Here is a 21125-nt window from a genome sequence, read left to right on the forward strand (position 1 = left end):
ATCCAGGAAGTGTTTTTATTAACAAGTGTTTTTATTATCAAACCCCTTATTATGTACCAAAATCTAGTGTGAGTGTAAGCATGTTAGCAAGTAGTTACAGATCACACAACTTCTATACTAGAAACGTCATGGAAGCACAGAGGACAGAGTCCTTAACTCTCTTCCCCTGGGTGTGAAAAAACAAAACCAGTTGCAGCAACCCTAGGAGTTATGTAATGGTGGATTTATTAATGCATACACCAAAAACACTGAAAACCCAGCAACAGTTTCCTTGGGTGGATTGTCCTGATCACATGCTAACAGTTGATTTATGTTCCAAGACATGGCTGACACTTGTATGTTCATTACTCCTATTTGCTGTTATCACCCACACATTCTTTTAAAATCAAGTTAATGAGAAGTAAACTTTAGAGCTTCAGGTACCCTCATGTTTTACAGTCATTCTTTAAGTCTCATATTAAGACGTTTTCTTTCTACTGAGAGAATGTAGAAAGTAGCTATCAATGTAGAGTGACACTGACTTCAATTTGAAGTCTTATTTTTCCCTTCTCTTTGCACATCAGCTATTTTAAGAAATTCCAGTACTGTGGCTATGCACCGCATGTTCGCAGCTGTAAACCAAACACTGATGGAATCTCATCTTTAGAGGACCTCTTGGCAAGCGTTATTCAGAGAGTATTCGTCTGGGTTGTGTCTGCAGTTACATGCTTTGGAAATATCTTTGTCATCTGCATGCGACCTTATATCCGGTCTGAGAACAAGCTGCATGCCATGTCAATCATTTCTCTCTGCTGTGAGTATTTCCTGGCTGAAGAGGAATTACAGTTTCGAAATATATAAAAGTGTGTTGGTATTAGACGATAAGTAACCAGAGTACCAGAATTATGAGATTTTTAACATTTCTCCCCTTTGCTTATATGTTGTTTTCACATTTGCTACAGTGAAAATAAATCACTTTAGCGATAAGAAAGAAAATAAGTTTTTAAAATAAGAAAACTCAGTCACCTTACACAGATTAATGAAGTGCTCATTCATTAATTTTATCTCATGAGGAAGCTTTTGTTCATTCGCTTTCTTCTCTGAAGGTATATTTTATGAAAGCATGTAAAATTTTTACCGTGAACAAAATTGGAACTTTCATGGTCACATTTTCACACCCAGAGCTGTATTTATTTCTTGTTTTCATGTCCAGTTCATAGATACTGAGTTCAAACACTGTTGTTCTTCTGATTGCTGAGTTTCTAGCATCTTTTCCATTCATAATTTGAAATATTTAAATAAGAAATTTTTTAGGTAGTATTAAATTTTTTGTTTTTCAAATGTGATTGCAAGGTATTGTATTATGTTAAGTGAGGAATACAAAAAAATAAATAAATAAAAGCAAGAAACCAGTCCTCAAGGTGTTTATAGTGTGGGTCAAGTGGTCTATAATTTACCCACACTTCCTCAAGCAAGCATCAGTCTATATGATGTCCTACTTTTTTATGAACGTTGTGCCATGTCTTATCCTCACCCTCATTCAAAGTCTAAAGTTGAACTGTCTTTTCATTGCAAGCTACCTATGAAACAGAACTCAGAAATTGTTTACTACTTTGTTGTTAGCTACACAATTTTGAGTTTGCTCAATTTCCCTGGTAAATATAACCTCAGTGTTTAAAGATTAGGGCCAGCCTTATGATGTATACCGTGATATGATTTTAGGATCGTTGTATAGAGTGCTTGCACAGTCAAAAAAAAAATCTCACCTACTTTCTGATATGCAATGTTTGCTTAAAAGGCAAATACACCAAGAAGTGTATCACATTAATAGCTGATTTGGAGGTTGGAGGAGTCTGAAAAGAGACAGCGAAAGATGTATTTTAGGAATCAGAGAGAACAGTTTTGCTTAGACCTCCACTGGATAAGTCACTTAAGCCTCTCAAAATTATACAGACTACAGAGCACTTCATAATTATTCATATCTTCTAAACCGACCTCAAAATTCATAGTCATTACTCTATCATAGCAACTTCTGAATTACTTTCTCTGGGATTTTGAATGACTTAGCTTCTGACCATGGAAGAGATGAACCAAATTATAACATCTGGATCTTGTCCCTAATTGAACACTCAACATAATTGCATTTTACTCATTTATTCAGCACTGCTAGGTGATGGGACTGAAACAGAAAACAAAACAGACAAGCTCTCTGCTCTTACAGACTGTGTATTAGATGAAAATAGAGGAATGATTACCTAATTGGCTGCAGAGGATGCTGTAAGAGTGCTTATCAGAGAGAGCTGATGAAGTGGTCCTTACCTATAAATGAATTCTTAGAATAAAAGTTACCTCCCCCCAAGATAGAATAAACTTGACTATTTGGGGCTAATATTAAAAATAGTACTGCTTACTGATAACTCCAGCTTACCTATTTATTTCTCTACATTTGTGAAATTCACTGATCTGCATAGGTGCCGACTGCCTGATGGGAATCTACTTGTTTGTGATTGGAGCCTTTGACCTGAAGTTTCGAGGCGAATACAACAAGCACGCTCAGCTGTGGATGGAGAGTATTTATTGCCAGCTTCTGGGATCCCTGGCCATTCTGTCCACAGAAGTATCCGTGTTACTTTTAACATTTCTGACATTGGAAAAATATATCTGCATTGTATATCCTTTTAGATGTTTAAGACCTGGAAAATGCAGAACCATCACAGCTTTGATTCTCATTTGGATTATCGGGTTTATCGTGGCTTTCATCCCACTAAGCAATAAGGAATTTTTCAAAAACTACTATGGCACCAATGGAGTATGTTTCCCTCTTCATTCAGAAGATACAGAAAGCATTGGAGCCCAGATTTATTCAGTTGCAATTTTTCTTGGTAAGAAATCCTGTATTAGAAGCCCTCTCATTCAAATGATAGAATAAATCACAATAGTAATCTCATTAAGCCTTTTCATGTTTACAACTTTCTATTTCAGATCTTCTAACCAGAATGGACATTGGGGGTAGATTGTATCAGAATCCTCTAAAAGGATTTTTTCCCTAAACTACCACTTTATCTTAATTCCTACATGATGCACTTTAATAAAAGACAACGCTAAACGCTTGCCTTTCATGCATTCACCCTAATAATACTAAGCAAAATATATTTTAACTCTTTGCCTTTATAATATGAACAAATTCAAGCAGCCACACAAGTCTTTGGCTTGAGAGCAGACAAGTATTTCCTCTTGTGAAAAATATTATTAAAATATAACAAAGTGGGGGCTTCCTAGGTGGCGCAGTGGTTAAGAATCTGCCTGCCAATGCAGAGGTCACAGGTTCGATCCCAGCTCCAGGAAGATCCCACATGCCGCGGAGCAACTAAGCCCGTGTGCCAAAAAAAAAAAAAAAAAAAAAAAAAAAAAAGAATGAAAAAAAAAAAAAAAAAAAAACAAAAAAAATATAACAAAGTAATTGAATTACCAAAACAATTAATACTAGGCAGATTAACTTAATAAGCCCAGGATATTCATTGAATTACTATAATCTACTTTTAATATGCCATTTTAAAAGTAAATATTACTGTTTCAACAATAATTTTTTTTAATTCATTATTTTTGTACCTTAGTAATTCTTACAAAGAACAAAAAACATGTTGTGGTCTTTGTATCTTCCCCTTTATAATAACAGCTAAGGGTATGTTTGTTTGTTTTGAAAGAATGTTCATATTCATTAATCAACACCTTTGTGTTCTTAATAGGTATTAACTTAGCAGCATTTATCATCATAGTTTTTTCCTACGGAAGCATGTTTTACAGCATCCATCAAAGTGCCATAACAGCAACTGAAGTACGGAATCAAGTTAGAAAGGAGATGATCCTTGCAAAACGGTTTTTCTTTATTGTATTTACTGATGCATTATGCTGGATACCCATCTTTATACTGAAATTTCTCTCATTGCTTCAGGTAGAAATACCAGGTACAATTTTTTTCTTCCTGTAAAGAAATAAAAAATTTGTTTCTATGGAGTTCCTCTAAGAAAGAATATGAAGATCCCTAACACTAACCCATTTCAAGAATCATAACGCAGAGTTATATGTACTTAAAGCTCACTTCATCAATCATTTACTGGGAGGAAGCAGTTCAGTTCTTTTTTTCCTAAGTCATTCCATTTTATTTTTAGATTAATATTACTTACTTGTAGATTAAATTTTTTTCTTAAACTAGTTTTATTTTTTAATTTTCAATGCATTGAAGTGCAATTGACTTACAATTATATTAGTTTCAGGTGTAAAACAGTAATTTGATATTTTTATAGATTACACAACATGCTAAGTAAATATAAAATATTAACTATATTACCTGTGCTATATAATACATCTCTGTGACTTATTTAATAACTGGTAGCTTGTACCTTTTAATATCTTTCACCTATTTTACTCCTCCCTCCACCCTTCTTCTCTCTGGTAACCACTAGTTTATTCTCTGTATCTGTGAGTCTGTTTCTGTTTTGTTTGCTTATCTTGTTTTTTAAATTCGACATATCAGTGAAAACATACAGTATTTGTCTTTCTCTGTCTGACTTATTTCACTATGCATAATACCCTCCAGATCCATTCATGTTGTTACAAGTGGTAAGATTTAATTCTTTTCTATTAAGGTTGAGTAATACTCAGCTGTGTTTCTATGCCACATCTTCTTGATTCATTCATCTGTCAATGGACATTTAGGTTGCTTCCATATCTTGGCTCTTGAGAATAGTGCTACTATGGACATTGGGGTACATATACCTTTTCAGATTAGTGTTTTCATTTTCTTTGGATATTTACCAAGGAGTGGAATTGCTGGATTGTATGGTAATTCTAGTTTTTAATTTCTCCCTTTATGTCCATTAAAGTTTGCCTTATATATTTAGGTGATTACATGTTGGATGCATGTATATTTGTAACTGTTATATCTTCTTCTTGAATTGATCCCTTGATCATTATGTAGTGTCAGTGTTTGTTTCCTGTAACAGTCTTTATTTTAAAGTCTATTTTGTCTAAGTATTGCTACTCTGGCTTTCTTTTGATTTCCATTTCCTTTTTCCATATTTCCAGATTCACTCTCATAAGATTTTATGTTTCTAGGACTTTATCTATTTCTTGTAGGTTGTCCAGTTTGTTGGCATATAACTGTTAGTAGTATTCTTTGATGATTGTACTTCTGTGATATCAGTTGTAACTTCTATTTTTTCATTTCTGATTTTATTTATTTTGACCCCCTTTTTTCTTGATGAGTCTAGCTAGATTTATCAATATTTTATCTTTCCAAAAAACAAACTCTTAGTTTCACTAATTTTTTTATTGTTTTTTAGTCTATTTCATTTCTTTCTGCTCCAATCTTTATTACTTCCTTCCTTCTACTAACTTTGGGCTTTATTTGTTCTTTTTCGAGTTCCTTTAATTAGAAAGTTAGGTTGTCCATTTGAGATTTTTTTGTTTCTTGAGGTGGCCCTGAATCACTATAAACTTCCCTCTTAGAACTGCTTTTGCTGTGTCCCACAGATTCTGGAGGGTTGTGTTTCTATTTTCATTTATCTTAAAGTATTTTTTATTTCCTCTTTGATTTCTTTGTTGACCCATTGGTTTTTTAGTAGCAAGTTGTTTAGTCTACACATTTGTGTTTTTCCAGTTTTCTTCCTATAATTGGCTTCTAGTTTCATACTATTGTGGTTGGAAAAGATGCTTGATATGATTTCAGTCTTCTTAAATTTATTAAGACTTGTTTTGTGGCCTAGCATGTGAGTTATCCTGGAAATGTCATGTATGTATGCATTTGAGAAGAATGTGTAATCAGCTGTTTTTAATGGAATGTTCTATATATATTTATTAAGTCCATCTGGTATAATGTGTCACTTAAAGCCACTGTTTTCTTACTGATTTTCTGTCTGGATGATCTAGCTTCTAGCCATTGATGTGAGTGGGGTTTTAAAGTTGCCTACTATCTTGTAATACTGTCAATTTCTCCCTTTATGTCTGATGATATTTGCTTTATATATTTAGGTGCTTCTATGTTAGGTGCATATATGTTTACAAATATTATATCCTCTTCTTGGGTTTATCCCTTTATCATTATATAAGTGGCCTTCTTCATCTTTTGTAACAGACTTCCCTTTAAAGTCTATTTTGTCTCATATGTGTATTGCTAACCCAGCTTTCTTTTCATTTTCATTTGCAGGCAATATATGTTTCCATCTCTTCATTTTCAGTATGTATGTATCTTCGCTCTGAAGTGACTCTCTTGTAGAAAGTATATAGATAGGGCTTCTTTTTTAATCCATTCAGCCACTCTATATGTTTTTATTGGGGCATTTTGTCTATTTACATTTAAAGTGATTATTGGTAGTTATGTACTTATTGGCATTTTGTTACTTGTTTTCTGGTTGTTTTTGTAGTTTTTCTCTGTTCTTGTCTTCTTTTAGCATTTTCCCTTGATTTTCTTTAGTGTTATGTTTGGGTTCCTTTTCTTTTGTTTTTTGTGTATCTATTGTTGGTTTATGGTTTGTAGTTACTATGATCTGTGTGTGTGTATATATATATGTATATATATGTGTATATATATATATATGTACATATATACACACACAGAAAGAGAAAAAGAGAGAGAGGTATATCATGCAAATTTCTGCTAAAAAATCAGCTTGAAGCCTTATGGGGTTTCCCTTGTATGTGATTCTTTGTCTTTCTCTTGCTGCCTTTAAAATCCTCTTTTTATCTTTAACTCTTGCCATTTTAATTATTATATGTCTTAGTGTGGATTTCTTTGAGTTCATTTTGTTTGGGACTTTATGTGTTTCCTGGATCCGGATATCTGTTTCCTTCTTCAGGTTAGGGAAAATTTTCAGCCATTATTTAATCAAATACATTTTGTGCCCTCTTTCTCTCTCTTTTCTTCTTCTGGGACCCCTATAATGCAAATATTAGTACACCTGATGTTGTCTTTGAGGTCCTTTAAACTATCCTCATTTTTTAAAATTATTTTTTCTTTTTACTATTCTGATTGGTTGATTTACAGTATTCTGTCTTCCAGGTTGCTAATCATTCTTTTGTATCATTCTTAATCTACTGTTGATACCCTCTGCCGTACTTTTCATTTCAGCTATTATATTCTTCAGTTCTGACTGGTTCTCTTTCACATTTTCTAATTCTTTGTTAAAGTTATGTGTTCCTCTATTCTTTTCCCAAGTTGGGTGAACATTTTTATGACCACTGCTTTGAATTCTTTGTTAGGTAAATTACTTATCTCTAATTCTTTAGGGTTTTTTCCCTGGGATACCTTGTTCTTTAACTTGGAAAATATTCCTCTGTCATCTCATTTTGTTTGACTTTCTCTGTTTGTCTCTGTGAAATTAGGTAAAACAGTTGCCTATCCTGGTCTTGATTTGCATCCTTATGTCAGAGCATCCCTATGCAGTCTGCACATGCCTGGTGGCTTTGGTGGGAGAGTTGAATCTGAAACAAACAGGGGCCAGGGTTTTCCTGGGGCATGCCAGGACCATTGCCTTGGCTGGGAGGTTGGGGGCAGGAGATGAAGGGGCTAGAGTCAGAACCCCATGTGAGCTAGGGCTTCTTCCAGGATGCGCTTCTCCTGGCACAAGCCGGTGGCTGCCACATGTTCAATTCTTTCCACAAATGCCAAAACATAATGACTATGGGAACAAAGGAAAAATGATTCCAATAAATTATATTCAATGTGTTGAAATTCTGATAATTCCATGCTTGAGATGACCAGAAAGGAACACAGGTTAAAATGATTATCAAATAATTACTTCCTTTTTTTCAGAACACAAGAAATTTTTCTTCCTGGAATACATAGCAATTTAGGGAATATTACCCCTGAGTGTGAGAGATGATTGAAGAAAGCTCTCTTGATATTTAAAAATAAGGTGGGCTTCCTAGGTGGCACAGTGGTTAAGAATCCGCCTGCCAATGCAGAGGTCATGGGTTCGATCCCAGCTCCAGGAAGATCCCACATGCCGCGGAGCAACTAAGCCCGTGTGCCAAAAAAAATAAATAAATAAATAAATAAATAAATAAAAATAAGGTGCATCACACTCATTAGGATGGCTGTTCTCAAAAACAGAAAATAACAAGTACTGGCAAGGATGTGGAGAAATTGGAACTCTTGTGCTAGTAGGAATGTAAAATGGCACAGCTGCTGTAGAAAGCAGTATGGTGATACCTCAAAAAATTAAACATAGGATTACCAAGTGACTCAGTAATTCTACTTCTGAGTATATACCCTAAAGAATTGAAAGCAGGGAATCAAACACATTCATACAACCATGTTCATGGCAGCATTATTCCCAGCAGCCAAAATGTGGGAATGAAACAACCCAAGGGTCCATCAATGGATGAATGTGTAAACCAAATGTGTTATATACACACAACGGACCTTTAAAGGGAGGAAATTCTGATACATGCTACAACATGGCTAGACTTTGAAGACATTATGCTACTGAAATAAGCCAGTCACAAAAGGACAGATACTGTATGATTCCACTTATATGAGGTAATTAGTGTAGTCAAAGTCACAGAGACAAAAAGTTTGTGAATGGTGTTGTCAGGGATTGGGGGAGGAATGTGGCGGGGGGGTTATTGTTTAAGGGTACAGGGTTTTAGTGTGGGAAGATGAAAAAGTTTTGGAGATGGAGGTTGGTGATGGTTCCACAACACTGTGAATGTAGTTAATGCCATGGAACTGTAAACTTTAAAATGGTTGAAATGGAATTTTATGTTATGTATATTTTACCGCAATAAAAATGTATAAAATCCTGTTAAATGTATGTATACTGCAATGTATATTCACACTAAAAATTTATAAACATGCAATTTTAATTTTGCTTTATCTCATGGTTGGTGGTGATAGTGCCTTACATAAGTAAAAGAGGGAAGACAGCATAAATTAAATTATAATAAAAATCTGAGTATTTGGTAGTTGCATATATACTACAGTAATTTTAAGATAAGTTTAGCCAAAGATGTTTCTACTGAAATAAACATCTAGTCAAAAGCCTAAAAATGCATACCTGTTTTTCAAACCAAATAAGTAGCAGAAATCTATTGAAGACAAGTCTATATATTCTGAGAAATACTACATGTACTATCTAGTAATTAAGACACTTGAAAAGGTATGATTTAAACACTAAACCATATTGTTTTTCCTAAAATGGAATCATATCAAAGTAATATGTAATCACTTGGTAAAAAACATTTCTACCTACTAGAATATTTCTGTTGATATATTCAAGAAAAGCTACTTAGCAAAAAACCTGTGTTTTTTGTAGTGTCAACACTGGCACCCTGGAGAAACATCGTGGAAACACATATAGACTTGGTATTTAATTATGTGACATCAAGGGAAAAAAATTAAGACTGAAAAGACATCTAGGGTAGAAACAAGGAAAAGGTGTTTCCATACCTTGTAAACATCCATAAACACTCAAGGAATTTCATTTTTCTCTTCCAGGTACCATAACTTCTTGGGTAGTGATTTTTATTCTGCCTATCAACAGTGCTTTGAACCCAATTCTCTATACTCTGACCACAAGACCATTCAAGGAAATGATCCATCAGTTTTGGTATAACTACAGACAGAGAAGATCTATTGACAGCAAAGGAAGTCAGAAAACATATGCTCCATCATTCATCTGGATAGAAATGTGGCCCCTGAAGGAGATGCCTTCTGAGTTAATGAAGCCAGCGCTTTTCACAGACCCCTGTGAATTGTCACTCATTTCTCAATCAACTAGACTCAATTCCTATTCATAACTGACTGAAATCTATTTCTACACAGAGAATACTGTGGGATGCTTCATGATGGATTTATTAGTATAAACTAAATACCATAAAATAATTTATAATAATGGCTAAAATGAATCAGCTTACAAGAACATGATGTTATTTGGGAAAAATCAAAATGACTGATGCCTGTGTAAAGGGAAATAAATTATATTGATAATGTGTATATACTACTACATAATTTGGATAGGAAATTAAGAGAAATCTACTTCAAGTTTCATTCATTCTTTTACCATTCGTTTACTGAGTACCCACTATGCGCATGGCACTGTGGTAAATTCCTGGGAGCAGACAGTATAGAATCTTTTCAATTTGCAATGTTAAAATTGTATTTAACTACAAGAATATACAAAGTCCATCTGCAGTTCCTAGTTTAACGTAGATGTCTGTCTTGCTTATCAGCAAACATAAGAATCATGGACACTCAAAGGTTTATGGCTTTGAATATTCAATATACTAGCATCAGAGAAAATGTCTGATTATTTGCAAAATACAGTTATTTTGTTTTAAGAACTCATCTTACCTCTTCTCAAGTCTCCTTACACTTGAGAGCCAATAAACATATTTATTACTATGAAAAAAAGAGCTCTGATATTAACTCAAAACAGCACCTTTCTGTCACTTCCTGCCCAGTTGTCTTTTTGCTTTAAATGAGCACCATTATATGAGATTGTTTTTAAAAAGAGAATGAAAGTATTGCAAAGGAATGAATCAGAAAAGCTAGAATGAGGAAAGACATTTAGTTCAGTGGAATAGAACTGAGAGTCCAGAAATAGAACCCTCATATTTACAGTCAATTGATGTTCAACAAAGATGCCAAGACAATCAAATGGGGAGAGAAAAGTCTTTTCAACAAATGGTGCTGGGACAACTGGATATCCATATGCAAAAGAATGAATTTGGACCCCTACCTTACACCATATACAAAAATTTACTCAAAACGAATCAACAACATAAATATGACATGAACCACTTAGAAGAAAATACATGGGAAATCTTCAAAACCTTGGATTTGCCAATGGATTCTTAGATATAGTAACAAAAGCATAAGCAATGAAAGGAAAAAATGGATAAATTGGACTTCATCTAAATTAGAAACCTTTGTGCATCAACGAACATTATCAAAAAAGTGAAAAGACAACCTTCAGAATGAAAGAAGGTATTTGCAAATCATATATCTGTGAAGGGTTTAATGTCCAGATTATTTAAAGAACTCTTACAAGTCAACAAAAAGTACAGGCAACCCAATTTTTTAAATGGGCAAAGGACCTGTATAGACATTTCTCCAAAGAATATTTATAAATGGACAAGAAGCATGTTCAATATCACTAATCATTTAGGAAAATGCAAATTAAAACTACGAGATAACCCTCTACCTACTAGGAGGGCTATAATTAAAAACAAAAAACAGAAAATTACAAGCATTGGCAAAGCCATGAAGATTGAAACCTATCTGCACTGCTGGTCAAAATGTAAAATGATGCAGTCAGTCACTGTAGAAAACAGTTTGGTGGTTCCTCAAAAGCTTATCATAGAATTCCCATATGATACAGCAGGTTCATTCTTGGGCATAACCCAAAAGAAAACAGTACTCAGATACTTGTATGCAAATACTCATCATAGCATTATTCACAGTAGCCAAAAGACGGAAACAACTCAAGTGCGCATGAACTGATGAACAGATAAACAAAATATGGTATATACGTACAATGGAATATTATTCAGCCATCAAAAGGACACATGCTAGAACATGATGAATGTGAAATAAGCCAGGCACAAAAAGTTCAAGTAACTGTATGATTCCATTTACATGATGTATCTACAATAAGGAGATTCAGAGACAGAAAGTAGGTCAGAGGTTACTGGGGCGGGAGGGTTGGGGAGGTGACACCTGAGAAGTATACAATATCTTCTTGGGCAAAAAGAAGTTCTAAAATTGTAGTAGTAGATAAACAGCTCTGCTGTTATACGAAAAGCCATCGAATTGTACACTTTAGACAGGTGAATTTGATGGTATGTGATTTCTATCTCAATAAAGCAGTTAAGGAAAAAGAAAAGAGCTATAATGCACTGATTCAGGAACTGAGCTTCAGGGGGAAAAGATCTGCATGTTTTACTCTACTTCACAGTACATTTTTACTCTACAGAGAAAGTCATCAAGGGATGAATTTACCTTCTGTTCATGTGGTCAGGGAATTCATCAGATACTCACTTTTTAGCTCTGAGCTATTGAAATGTTTTGCTGTCATAATTTGAAAATGTTACACAGGAATAAAATGCTTTTAGGTAGTTTTAAATACCCCAAAAATGTCTGAAACATGAAAATACTGGAATCAAAAACATAAACTTATTGAATATATAATTGTATAGATTTCTTCTGAAAATAAACTACCCGAAATTGAATTTTGTTAAAAATGTGGCTTGTCTGAGTCCTTTCTATTCTTACGTGGAATGATACCAATAAGTCTTCCAAGTGAAGAATGTGGTAGACTTTCAACAAATATATATATATATTTACATATATAAAGAGAGTTATTATTAAGGGATCAGCTCACATGATCAAGGAGGCTGGCAAGTCTGAAAATCTGCAGAGCCAATGTCCCACTTCAAGTCCAAAGGCCAAAAGCTACTGTAGAACCAGGAAAAGCCAATCTCCAGTTCAAAGGTCATCAGGCAGGCAGAGCCATGTTTCCAAGGCCTTCAGCTGATTGAATGAGGCCCACCCACATTGTGAAGGACAATTTGTCTTACTCAGGCTACCAATTTCACTGTTAATCTTACCCAAAAACACCCTCACACAAACACCCAGAATGTTTGACCAAGATATATCGGTACCTTGTGGTCCAGTCAAGTTGACACATAAAATAAACCATCACATATGGGAAGAGTAAATAAAATCACAACCTTGCATATTAATAAGTATAACCAAGAGCTAGGTAGCTAAGTGTGGTATAGACAAGCATATACTCTTGGTGTCAGAGACCCTCAGCCAAATTAGTCCATCTCAGCCTGCTTTGTATTCTGTAGAAAGGAGTAATATCACTTTCCTCAGACAGCTAATGTGGTTACATGAATACTGTTTATAAAGCTCCTAGCATAGCGTCTGATGCATATCTCATACTTAGAATTTTTGAAACTAAATACACTATTTTAATGCTAAAAATTCCATCTTACTGACTTCAGCCTTCTGAGGCTTTTAAAAGTTTACATCAGTCAGAATATTAAATTGTCCTCTGAGGTTTATATAGAGCTGGTAATGAGCTACTAAGTTTAAAATTTTTTTCTTAAGTCTCTAAGAATGTTTATGCTTTGAGCTCTTGCCCAACCTCCCCCATGAAGCAGAGCAAAAAGAAATATAAAAAGGGATGATTTTTTTTTTTTAAAGCCACTCTTGAAAATAAGATGAACTCCTCCGTGGACCCCACACAGCGACAGAAACTGTAAGCAGAGCTGAGCTGTGGGCCTGCGGGCTCCAGACATTCGCAGCTATGAGTTTTGGTAGAGGAATTAACTAAAAATGTCCACAGAAGCCTCACTGCTTGAAATAAGGGCTTAACCCAAGCTGATGGCAATGAAATAAAATTAGAAATCAACTTTTCTAACTTAAAAAAAAATACATCGGGGGAGGTGCAGGGAGAGGAACTCACGCACACAAAAACCAAAGTAGTACAGGTTACACTTACGATACAGCTAAAACAGGGGAAGTTACAGGGAATCTTAGCATGAGATCAAGCAAACAGATCAAAAGAACAGAATAGAGAGCTCAGACCAAGGCATTTATATGGTAACTCAATGACATGCAGCATTTGAAACATGGTATTTGCAGGAACAACTATACACACACAAAAATAAACACACAAAACAAGACCTGAAAATTAAACCATAAGCAAAAAGAAATTCAGGTGGATTAAACACCTAAACATTAAAAACAAACTTTTTTAACTTTTGGAAAGACATATAGGAGAGTATCTTTATAACATTTCCTAGACAAGACCCAGAAAACACTATTATGAAAGACTGGTGAGATTACATTAAAGTTAAAAACATTTATTCAGGGAGACTCTATAATCAAAGATAAACCACAGGCTACAAAAGATAGTTGAAACATACATAATGGATCATTAGTTAGTATTCAATATATGTAATACCTACAAATCCATAAGGGAAAGGCAAAACGTAACAGAAAAATGGGCAAAAGGTATGGCCTTGGAAATCACACTGCATTTCCTCAATATGCTAGTTACACAAGTCAACATTATTCAATGTGGGAAACTCTACAAGGGCATGAGTATCAGGAGAAAGGAGACCACTGGGGCCCTCTAGAGGCTGGTTACTACATACACAAAATAGCGTTTTTTTTTTAATTGAAATATAGTTGATTTACAATATTACATTCGTTTCAGGACAGTACTTTGTAGTCTTTTGAAAACATGAATATGTATTAAAAATACAAAAACACAGACTAGCCTATGCACCACCTGTAGGACAGTGGTTATCTCTGAGGAGAAGGAGGGGATGGAATCAAAGAGGTAACAAAACAAGATTCAAATGCATCTAACCTTTACATACATACAAACATCTGAAGAAAGCACAACCAATGCTAACACTTACTAACCTGCATAGTGAGAATGCATGGGTGTTGTTTAAACCATTCACCTTTCCTGTTAGGTTTGAAATATTTCAATAAAAAGCTTTAAAATAATGAACTCAAAGAAATGGAAATAACATTTGCTTTGGACAGGTTTATTTTTGTACATTTTAAAAATTGCATTTTCACGACACATAAAAAATATTTTTCTAATATCAAAACAAGCATCTCTTTGGTATAGGAACACACCATATGTGTTATCTTCAACATAAAACATCAATCAAGAACTATGACCTAATATGCTAAACAAAACTATCCTTTACCCATCCATGTGGCCTCTTTCACAGGTCCAAGGTGGGGCTTGGGAATATAGCTCTGTGCATACCTCCATATCAACAAAGAATTAAGATGCCGTATCAGAGGTGTCCAGAAGTTATACAGAGAATTAGTTGGCTTAATCATTGACACATGTGATACAAATCCACCAGAAAGAGAGAGAGAGAGAGCAATGTAAGATACGGGACAAGTAAAATGGAACACTGTCATGAAGATTAAATAATATGAAAATAATTACATCATTTAAAATTGATGCATTTTAAAAAGTAACTTGTTTAGAATTATTACATTTAGAATTTAGAATTATTACTTGCCAAGTTCCTAAAGTAATAATACAGAGCCATAACTTTAATAAGGCACTTTAAAGAGAACAAACATGCAACAGCATTTAATACAAGAAATATCTAGAAAAAGCAGTCAACCTTAGAAATAGAGAAAAAAATATGCATTCTTTCAAGACAGGTTTCAGTAAAAGCTTCTTTGAAAAGCATCATAGAAGGGCAAAAAATACCATATATCTTAAAAAGCGTTACCAAAGTTCAAATTCCTGTTTAAAAAAAAAAAAAAGATAACATTTTCCTTCAAGTCAATGAGGTTGACTCAAATTTTTTTCAAGAAACAAAATCTTCATGCTAAAAACAGGAAGAAAAAACAGCTTTTAATTATGCTGTCAACTCATTCAACAAACGTAGTGACTGCTGTGTAAGAGTGTTCTAGGAGCTGGAAATATAGAAGTAAAGAAGACAATCATTGGTTTTAGGGAACTTAGCCTAATGGAGCTGGATCCAACATTAGTAACCTGAAAGTTACCCGTCTTGGTCCATAAAATAAAGCTCAACTTCAAACTGCCATCTTTGGCATCTTCTTGCAAATCTAAGAGAATAATGTTCCACCTACTTTGCTACTGGTAATACTGTGGCATTATTATCTAGTGATTAAATTAACTTTCATAAAAGATTCTTTGGAAGTTTAGAGAACTTTCAAAGTGTTTAAAGGTGAACAAATACGGGCCAGCATCAAAAGTAACATCATTATTCTGTTTTCACAAAATGAAGAAAACCAAGAAAAATTCCATTTTCTGTATACGGAACTGCTGGCGATTATCCTATCCACATGCTACATGTGCAAAATCATAAATGAGGAAGTACGGATTATTACAGTCAAGTCAGTTGTCAGGCTTCAAGGAATCATAGCCTTCTTTCAAGAGGTCCCGCCATGTTTTAAGGAAACGTGCATTTTCTGTACATTTGAAGGCAAGCTCTTCCACTTGAGCTGATACTGCCGATGTGGCTTCAAGAAGTTTGGTTAATGAAAACGCTGCCTGAAATTTTAAAAAATAAAAAAAGTCAAACAATAGAAGTTTTTAAAATTCTCACCTCATTTTATAAACCAGTCTGAAAATAACTTAGAATCGCTAATCCAATGCTCAAGTTATTTTCCTTAAAAGTAAAAAAATCTTCGAACTTAATCAGCAACTTTTCATGGAACCTAAGAAATTCTTTTATATGAAGCAAGCTTTGAGTAAATATGTCTGCTAGAAAGACATCCATTATGTATGAGACATGACCCGTCAGCAAGTTTTTTTGTAGAGACACTAGAGTTATCTAAATACACTAGAGTCTCACTTAGCTCAACAAGACGACTTGGGCCCGTTGACACCAAGTACCAGAAGTATCTGAAGAACTTACGATACAACTGTTACTGATACATGAGTAAGAAGGGCCTTGCTCCACTATTTTTATCCGTGAACAGTGCAGACTATGAAAACGTACAGACCAAAGAATAGGCACTCAGAGCTCACAAGTAACACCAACAAAATCAACACCCATGCAGAAAACGCCCCATCCTTGGTGGAAAACTCACTTCTTGATCAAACGCTTTCTTCACCCACTGTATAAAAATAACATTGTTCCTGGGTAACACATCGGCACTGCAATCTACATGCTCTCTTGTAACCAGCCTTGTTCAGCAGAGATACAAGCTGCGCCAGCACTTTAGCCATCTTTTAAAACAACAAATACTTGCTAAGCAATGAGATAGTAACGGAGTTCACTCTGCAGTTTGCTACCTGCACAGGAGCGCCTCGCAGTTAAGATACAACCTATGGACCTCATTCACTTGACCTTAAATCCTGAAACCGGGACTCCTCCGGGGGGGTGGGGGGGAGGGCAGGGGGTTGGAAATTGTAGATTCCACACAACCCGTCCTGATCAGGCATCCCGGCAATCACGGGGAGAGGTCTCTGCACCGTTAGTGGAAGCCGTCTGGACCACGGGGCGGGGACTGACCCGCCTGGACAGATAATCGCCTTGGTAACGGGCTCTGGGCAGGCGGCCAACTAGGACGCGAGGCCCTTCAGTCCCGGGAAAGAAATCACAGCCTGGCCCTCAGCCCCACAGATGAGGCGGGGCTGGGGGGATGCGCGCTGCGCGGTTTCGGGTTACAGCGCCGGACCCTAATCCGACGGCTGGGCAGCAAGACCCCGCGCGGGCGCGGCGGAGGAGGGGTGCCCGGGACTGTCGGCGTGGATCCTGAACACCCGGCGGGACCTGACCCGGACCGCCGGCCGCACTCACGTCTCCGATTTGCAGCTCCACCTCCTCCAGCGGGTCCACCAGCCGGCCGCTGCTCCTGCTCGGAACCGACCAGCCCAAACCCCCCGGGGTGCCGGGGGAAGATGCCGAAGACACGTCTGAAGACGCGGGAGAGGAGGGCGGCGGCGGCGGGGAAACCTGCAGCTCCTCGCGGTCCGCCATGGAGCGAGCTGCACGGCGGGACCGGACCTCGGCGGCCGAACCGACACCAACCGTCTTTCAACCTCGCGCCCAAAGCCCAGCGGGCCCGCCTCCTCCAGTCTCTCGGCCGGGGACAGCGAAGCCCTGTCACTTTCTCGGGACAGCCAATCAGATGCCAGTGAATTTGCCTCGGGCGGCTCTCCACTTCCGGAGTAGAAGACTACAGCTCCCAGGCTGCCATGCGCGCCGCTCCGCCTCACCGTCTTGGAGCTGCGCGCGCGATGCGCCCTGGGATTTGTGGTCTCGGCCCCCCTACTCTGGCGTCCTCCGCGCGCCCGGGTGCGAGGCCACGCAGCTTGTAGCCGCGGGCGGCGCCGGGACTTGGAGTCCCTTCCCTTTCCCCGCCTTCGGTTTCTGTGACCCGGAAGCGCTACAGGCGTCATGTCACGCGTGGCGGCGGCGCGCAATGAGGGAGAGGCGGGAGCGCGGTGAATCCAGAGCGACCGGCCCAGCCGGGAGGCGGGGACTCCGGGCGTCCCGGCGCGCGATGGCGCCCCCCGCGGCCTAGAGGTCCCGCGCCGGGCGAGCCGAGCCCGACCCCCTCCCAGCGGTGCCCGCCAGCGTCCCGGCTGCCGTGAACATGGAGGTGCCGCTGGCCAGGCTGGCCGGCCCGGGTGAGCGGGATCAGCGGGCGCGGGTGAGGGGAGCAAGGTCGCGGGGCAGCCCGAGCTTGGGTCGCTCTAGTGGAACTAGGGCATAGGGCGCGCGGTCAGCGCCGGGTGGACCCTGGGTACCTTCCCGGTTTGTCCTAATTGAAGAGTTGACAACTAGGCCAGAGGTCACGGGCGGAGGAAGCCTGTCAGCACGGCTCCCTAGCGGACTCTCCGCATGCCCCGGTGCTGACCCTCCTGCCAAAGCCCAGGTGTCGTCTTTTGCACTGCTGGAAATGGGTAAATTAACATTTGTAAAGGTTTTCTCCTTGGTCCTCACCTGACTTGCGTCTTTGCAGCCGTCCTACTCCTTTCTTAAGAATTTGATGTCTGATCTGCCGCATCATTAACTTTCATATGGCTGCCCAAGTCATCAGATTCTGTCTGCGGCCAGGAATTTTTCTGCGTTGTCTAAAATTAACTCTAGGGCTTATCGTATTATGGTTACCCCTAGAACCATCATGATGACTTGATAAAGCACCTCATTGCCTCCCCTTTCGCTTTAGGGAAAAAAAGTAGAATGATGCAGTTGGATGGTTTTTTGTTTCGTTTTACTTAAACACAAGAGACAGTTTAAAAACTCAAAAAAAAAAGTTTGCTCCAGGGTATTGAATTCTCTCGCAACTGACTTAATTTTTAATCTTTATTATATTTCAGTTAACTTTTGATTGTAGAATATACAAGTGTATATATTGCAAATTCAAGTATATTCTTCTGTAAATTTCATGAAAGTAGAATGTTGTCAAATTTGGCTACCATGTATTAAAATATTAGGATTTCAAGTATATATTACTCATGCATATATTACTACATCTAATGTGTAGATATTGCTGACTGGAAAAAAAAAAAAAAGCACAGTGTAAAGGTTGAGAATTATGTTTTATTTGCAGACACACTGAGCACTTAAGCCCAGGAGACAGCCTCTTAAGATAGCTCTGAGGGACCATTCTGAAGAGGTAACAGAAAAGCCAGGATATATAGGACTTCTTACAGAAACAAATGAACAGAAAAACCACACCAAAAAACAGATAGTTGGAACACCGAAAGATTACTGCTAATTAAAGAAAACCAGCTAGTGACTTCCCAGTGGTCCACTGGTTGAGACTCTGTGTTGCCACTGCTGGGGGCGCGGGTTCCATCTTTGCTCAGGGAACTAAGATCCCACGTGCTGCAGAGCACGGCAGAAAAAAAGAAAAAAAAACCCATCTATCTCAAGTTAATGAACTTAGTGTTTTTCTCAGTATGGGAAGATGCAGGAGTCTGGGCTCATTGAAATCATTCCTTTGATGTGCACCTCTACTATCTAGGGCCAGTATCCTGCTTTTCTCCATCCTGAATCCCCTCAGGGTGCACTGTTGGGGGCAGTGGCTTATGGATTGATGGCCTCAACATCCTTTGTTTACTGATATTCTTTGTCCACAGTGCCTCCTCTTAGTCATAAATTTGACCAATGTTTGGGAGTCATTTCATGACCAATTTTTGTCCCACAGCGCTAGGAAGGCTCATTCCTAAATCAGGTGAAGATTCTGTTGATAGGCCATTCAATGTGTTACACTTTGGGTCAGGCCCTGGTGATAATCTAAAATTCTCTGGAGCGCCTGTCTTACTAGTTTATTATGATCCAGGAGATGTTTTCCGTTATTGCTTCTTCCCATATCTAAAGTTGCACTGTTACAGTTATTCTTTGTAGAGTTACATATAGGATCAACTGTCTTAAGACATCATTAATTTTGTTGGGGGCCTGGTTACACACTGGGTGATGCAAGAGAAAACAATCTTATAAAATAAACAGGGCATAAGTAATACAGCTGATAACATTAATAAGGTCATAGTACAGCAGAGAGAGGGACAAGTCATAAATAATTTGAAACCAACAAGAGAGCAAATTAAAATAATGATTAGTATAACTAGTTGTAATTTGGTCAAAATAAGCCATCCTGTCCACAAAAGAGCCAGCTGGAAAAGCCAAATTCTGGAGGGATCATGTAGAGAGAAAAAGATATGTGTTTCATCTTCATTTACAAAGGTATACTTTATCAACTTGTTGTAGATAAGTGTAAGGAGAAAGATTTTCCAGATCAGAGGTATGATCTAAAAGTTATCAGAAACGTGTTTGTCAAAAAGTCCTTTTTATAAATCTTCTTGAAGATCTTCCTTTTATAAAAGTATCAGAATAAAACAATGATTGTCTATAGATGACAAAAGACTTAAAATGCCATGGTTAAAGATCTGATTACAATGCAATTGACAAGAAACTTGGATATTTCTTTGACAAACAACATTTTAAGATAACTAGAATTATGACTGATAGCATTATACCAGGATATATCAGACTTTTAGGAATTCTTCATAAATTTTGGAATATCTATATTAATAAAATCTAACCTTAGAAGGTTTTATCACCGGTTATTTGACAGTGTTTCTCATGTAAGTTAACATAAATAAACCTAATTAGTTTAATAACTCTTTGAGATAGCTCAGGGTTCCTTTGAAGCATCCCAGAGTTAGCTGGAGGTCAGAAAAAATTTAGTTAGAATTTGCTGTTTGGGAACTTTGTCAAAAATATCAAAACGTTTCAAAACACTTGGTCAAATAGGATCATAGGTCACTGTGAAACAACACTCATTCAGTTAACCAAAGTGACAAAATATTTCAAAAGCAAAAACAGATCTCTTAGAAGCTCGGAAACTCAATCTGTTATCAAAAACAGTGAAAACTTTGTTCTCTTAACAGAGAGAGCAACCAAGTCCAGTCCTACACCAGTCTACTTTTAATAACAAAATCCATTTACCTAGTTGAATTTAATCTAATCCCAGCCTGACCATGTCCAAAGCTCCTTTTTCAGGGCTCCCTTTCTACAAACCTACAACTTCCTGTATTCATATTAGTTTGTTCCTTAATTTGTTTTACCCAGAAATAACTGTCTGTAGGAGAAAATCACCCTTTTTC

The 21125-nt window shown here is 37.3% G+C and overlaps 3 protein-coding genes across 7 annotated transcripts in view; 2 read left to right on the top strand and 1 right to left on the bottom strand.

Annotated features, from left to right (window-relative positions):
• The window catches only part of RXFP1 (relaxin family peptide receptor 1), a 74588-nt gene extending 64811 nt beyond the window's left edge, over nt 1-9777 (top strand). For all 4 annotated transcript variants that reach the window (XM_057728025.1, XM_057728024.1, XM_057728026.1 and 1 more), the window contains 4 exons: nt 564-793; nt 2451-2861; nt 3726-3944; nt 9476-9777. In XM_057728025.1, coding sequence (XP_057584008.1) covers nt 564-793; nt 2451-2861; nt 3726-3944; nt 9476-9777 — 1162 coding nt within the window. The remainder of the gene's footprint in view (nt 1-563; nt 794-2450; nt 2862-3725; nt 3945-9475) is intronic.
• Nucleotides 9778-13864: 4087 nt separating this feature from the next.
• C3H4orf46 (chromosome 3 C4orf46 homolog) lies at nt 13865-17587 on the bottom strand. Its single transcript, XM_057728098.1, has 2 exons — nt 17308-17587; nt 13865-16052 (listed from the first exon to the last, which is right to left on the bottom strand). The coding sequence occupies exons 1-2, from the start codon at nt 17485-17487 to the stop codon at nt 15897-15899; spliced, it is 336 nt and encodes a 111-aa protein (XP_057584081.1). The 5' UTR covers nt 17488-17587; the 3' UTR covers nt 13865-15896.
• Nucleotides 17588-17912: 325 nt separating this feature from the next.
• ETFDH (electron transfer flavoprotein dehydrogenase) overlaps nt 17913-21125 on the top strand; it is a 38687-nt gene continuing 35474 nt past the window's right edge. The window contains exon 1 of one of the 2 annotated variants that reach the window (XM_057726467.1): nt 17913-18140. In XM_057726467.1, the coding sequence (XP_057582450.1) occupies nt 18107-18140 (34 nt within the window). In that variant the 5' untranslated portion in view covers nt 17913-18106. Of the gene's footprint in view, nt 18141-18340; nt 18417-21125 lie in introns of those variants that run through there. The other variant, XM_057726468.1, reaches the window with a different exon arrangement.

Source organism: Hippopotamus amphibius, chromosome 3 (assembly GCF_030028045.1).
Source record: "Hippopotamus amphibius kiboko isolate mHipAmp2 chromosome 3, mHipAmp2.hap2, whole genome shotgun sequence".
NCBI lineage: Eukaryota > Metazoa > Chordata > Mammalia > Artiodactyla > Hippopotamidae > Hippopotamus > Hippopotamus amphibius.

Coding starts and splice junctions, on each gene's coding strand:
- C3H4orf46 (XM_057728098.1), bottom strand. CDS start 17,487: ATGGCGGACCGCGAGGAGCTGCAGGTTTCCCCGCCGCCGCCGCCCTCC. Junction 16,053..17,307: donor TGGAGCTGCAAATCGGAGAC/GTGAGTGCGGCC, acceptor TTAAAATTTCAG/GCAGCGTTTTCATTAACCAA.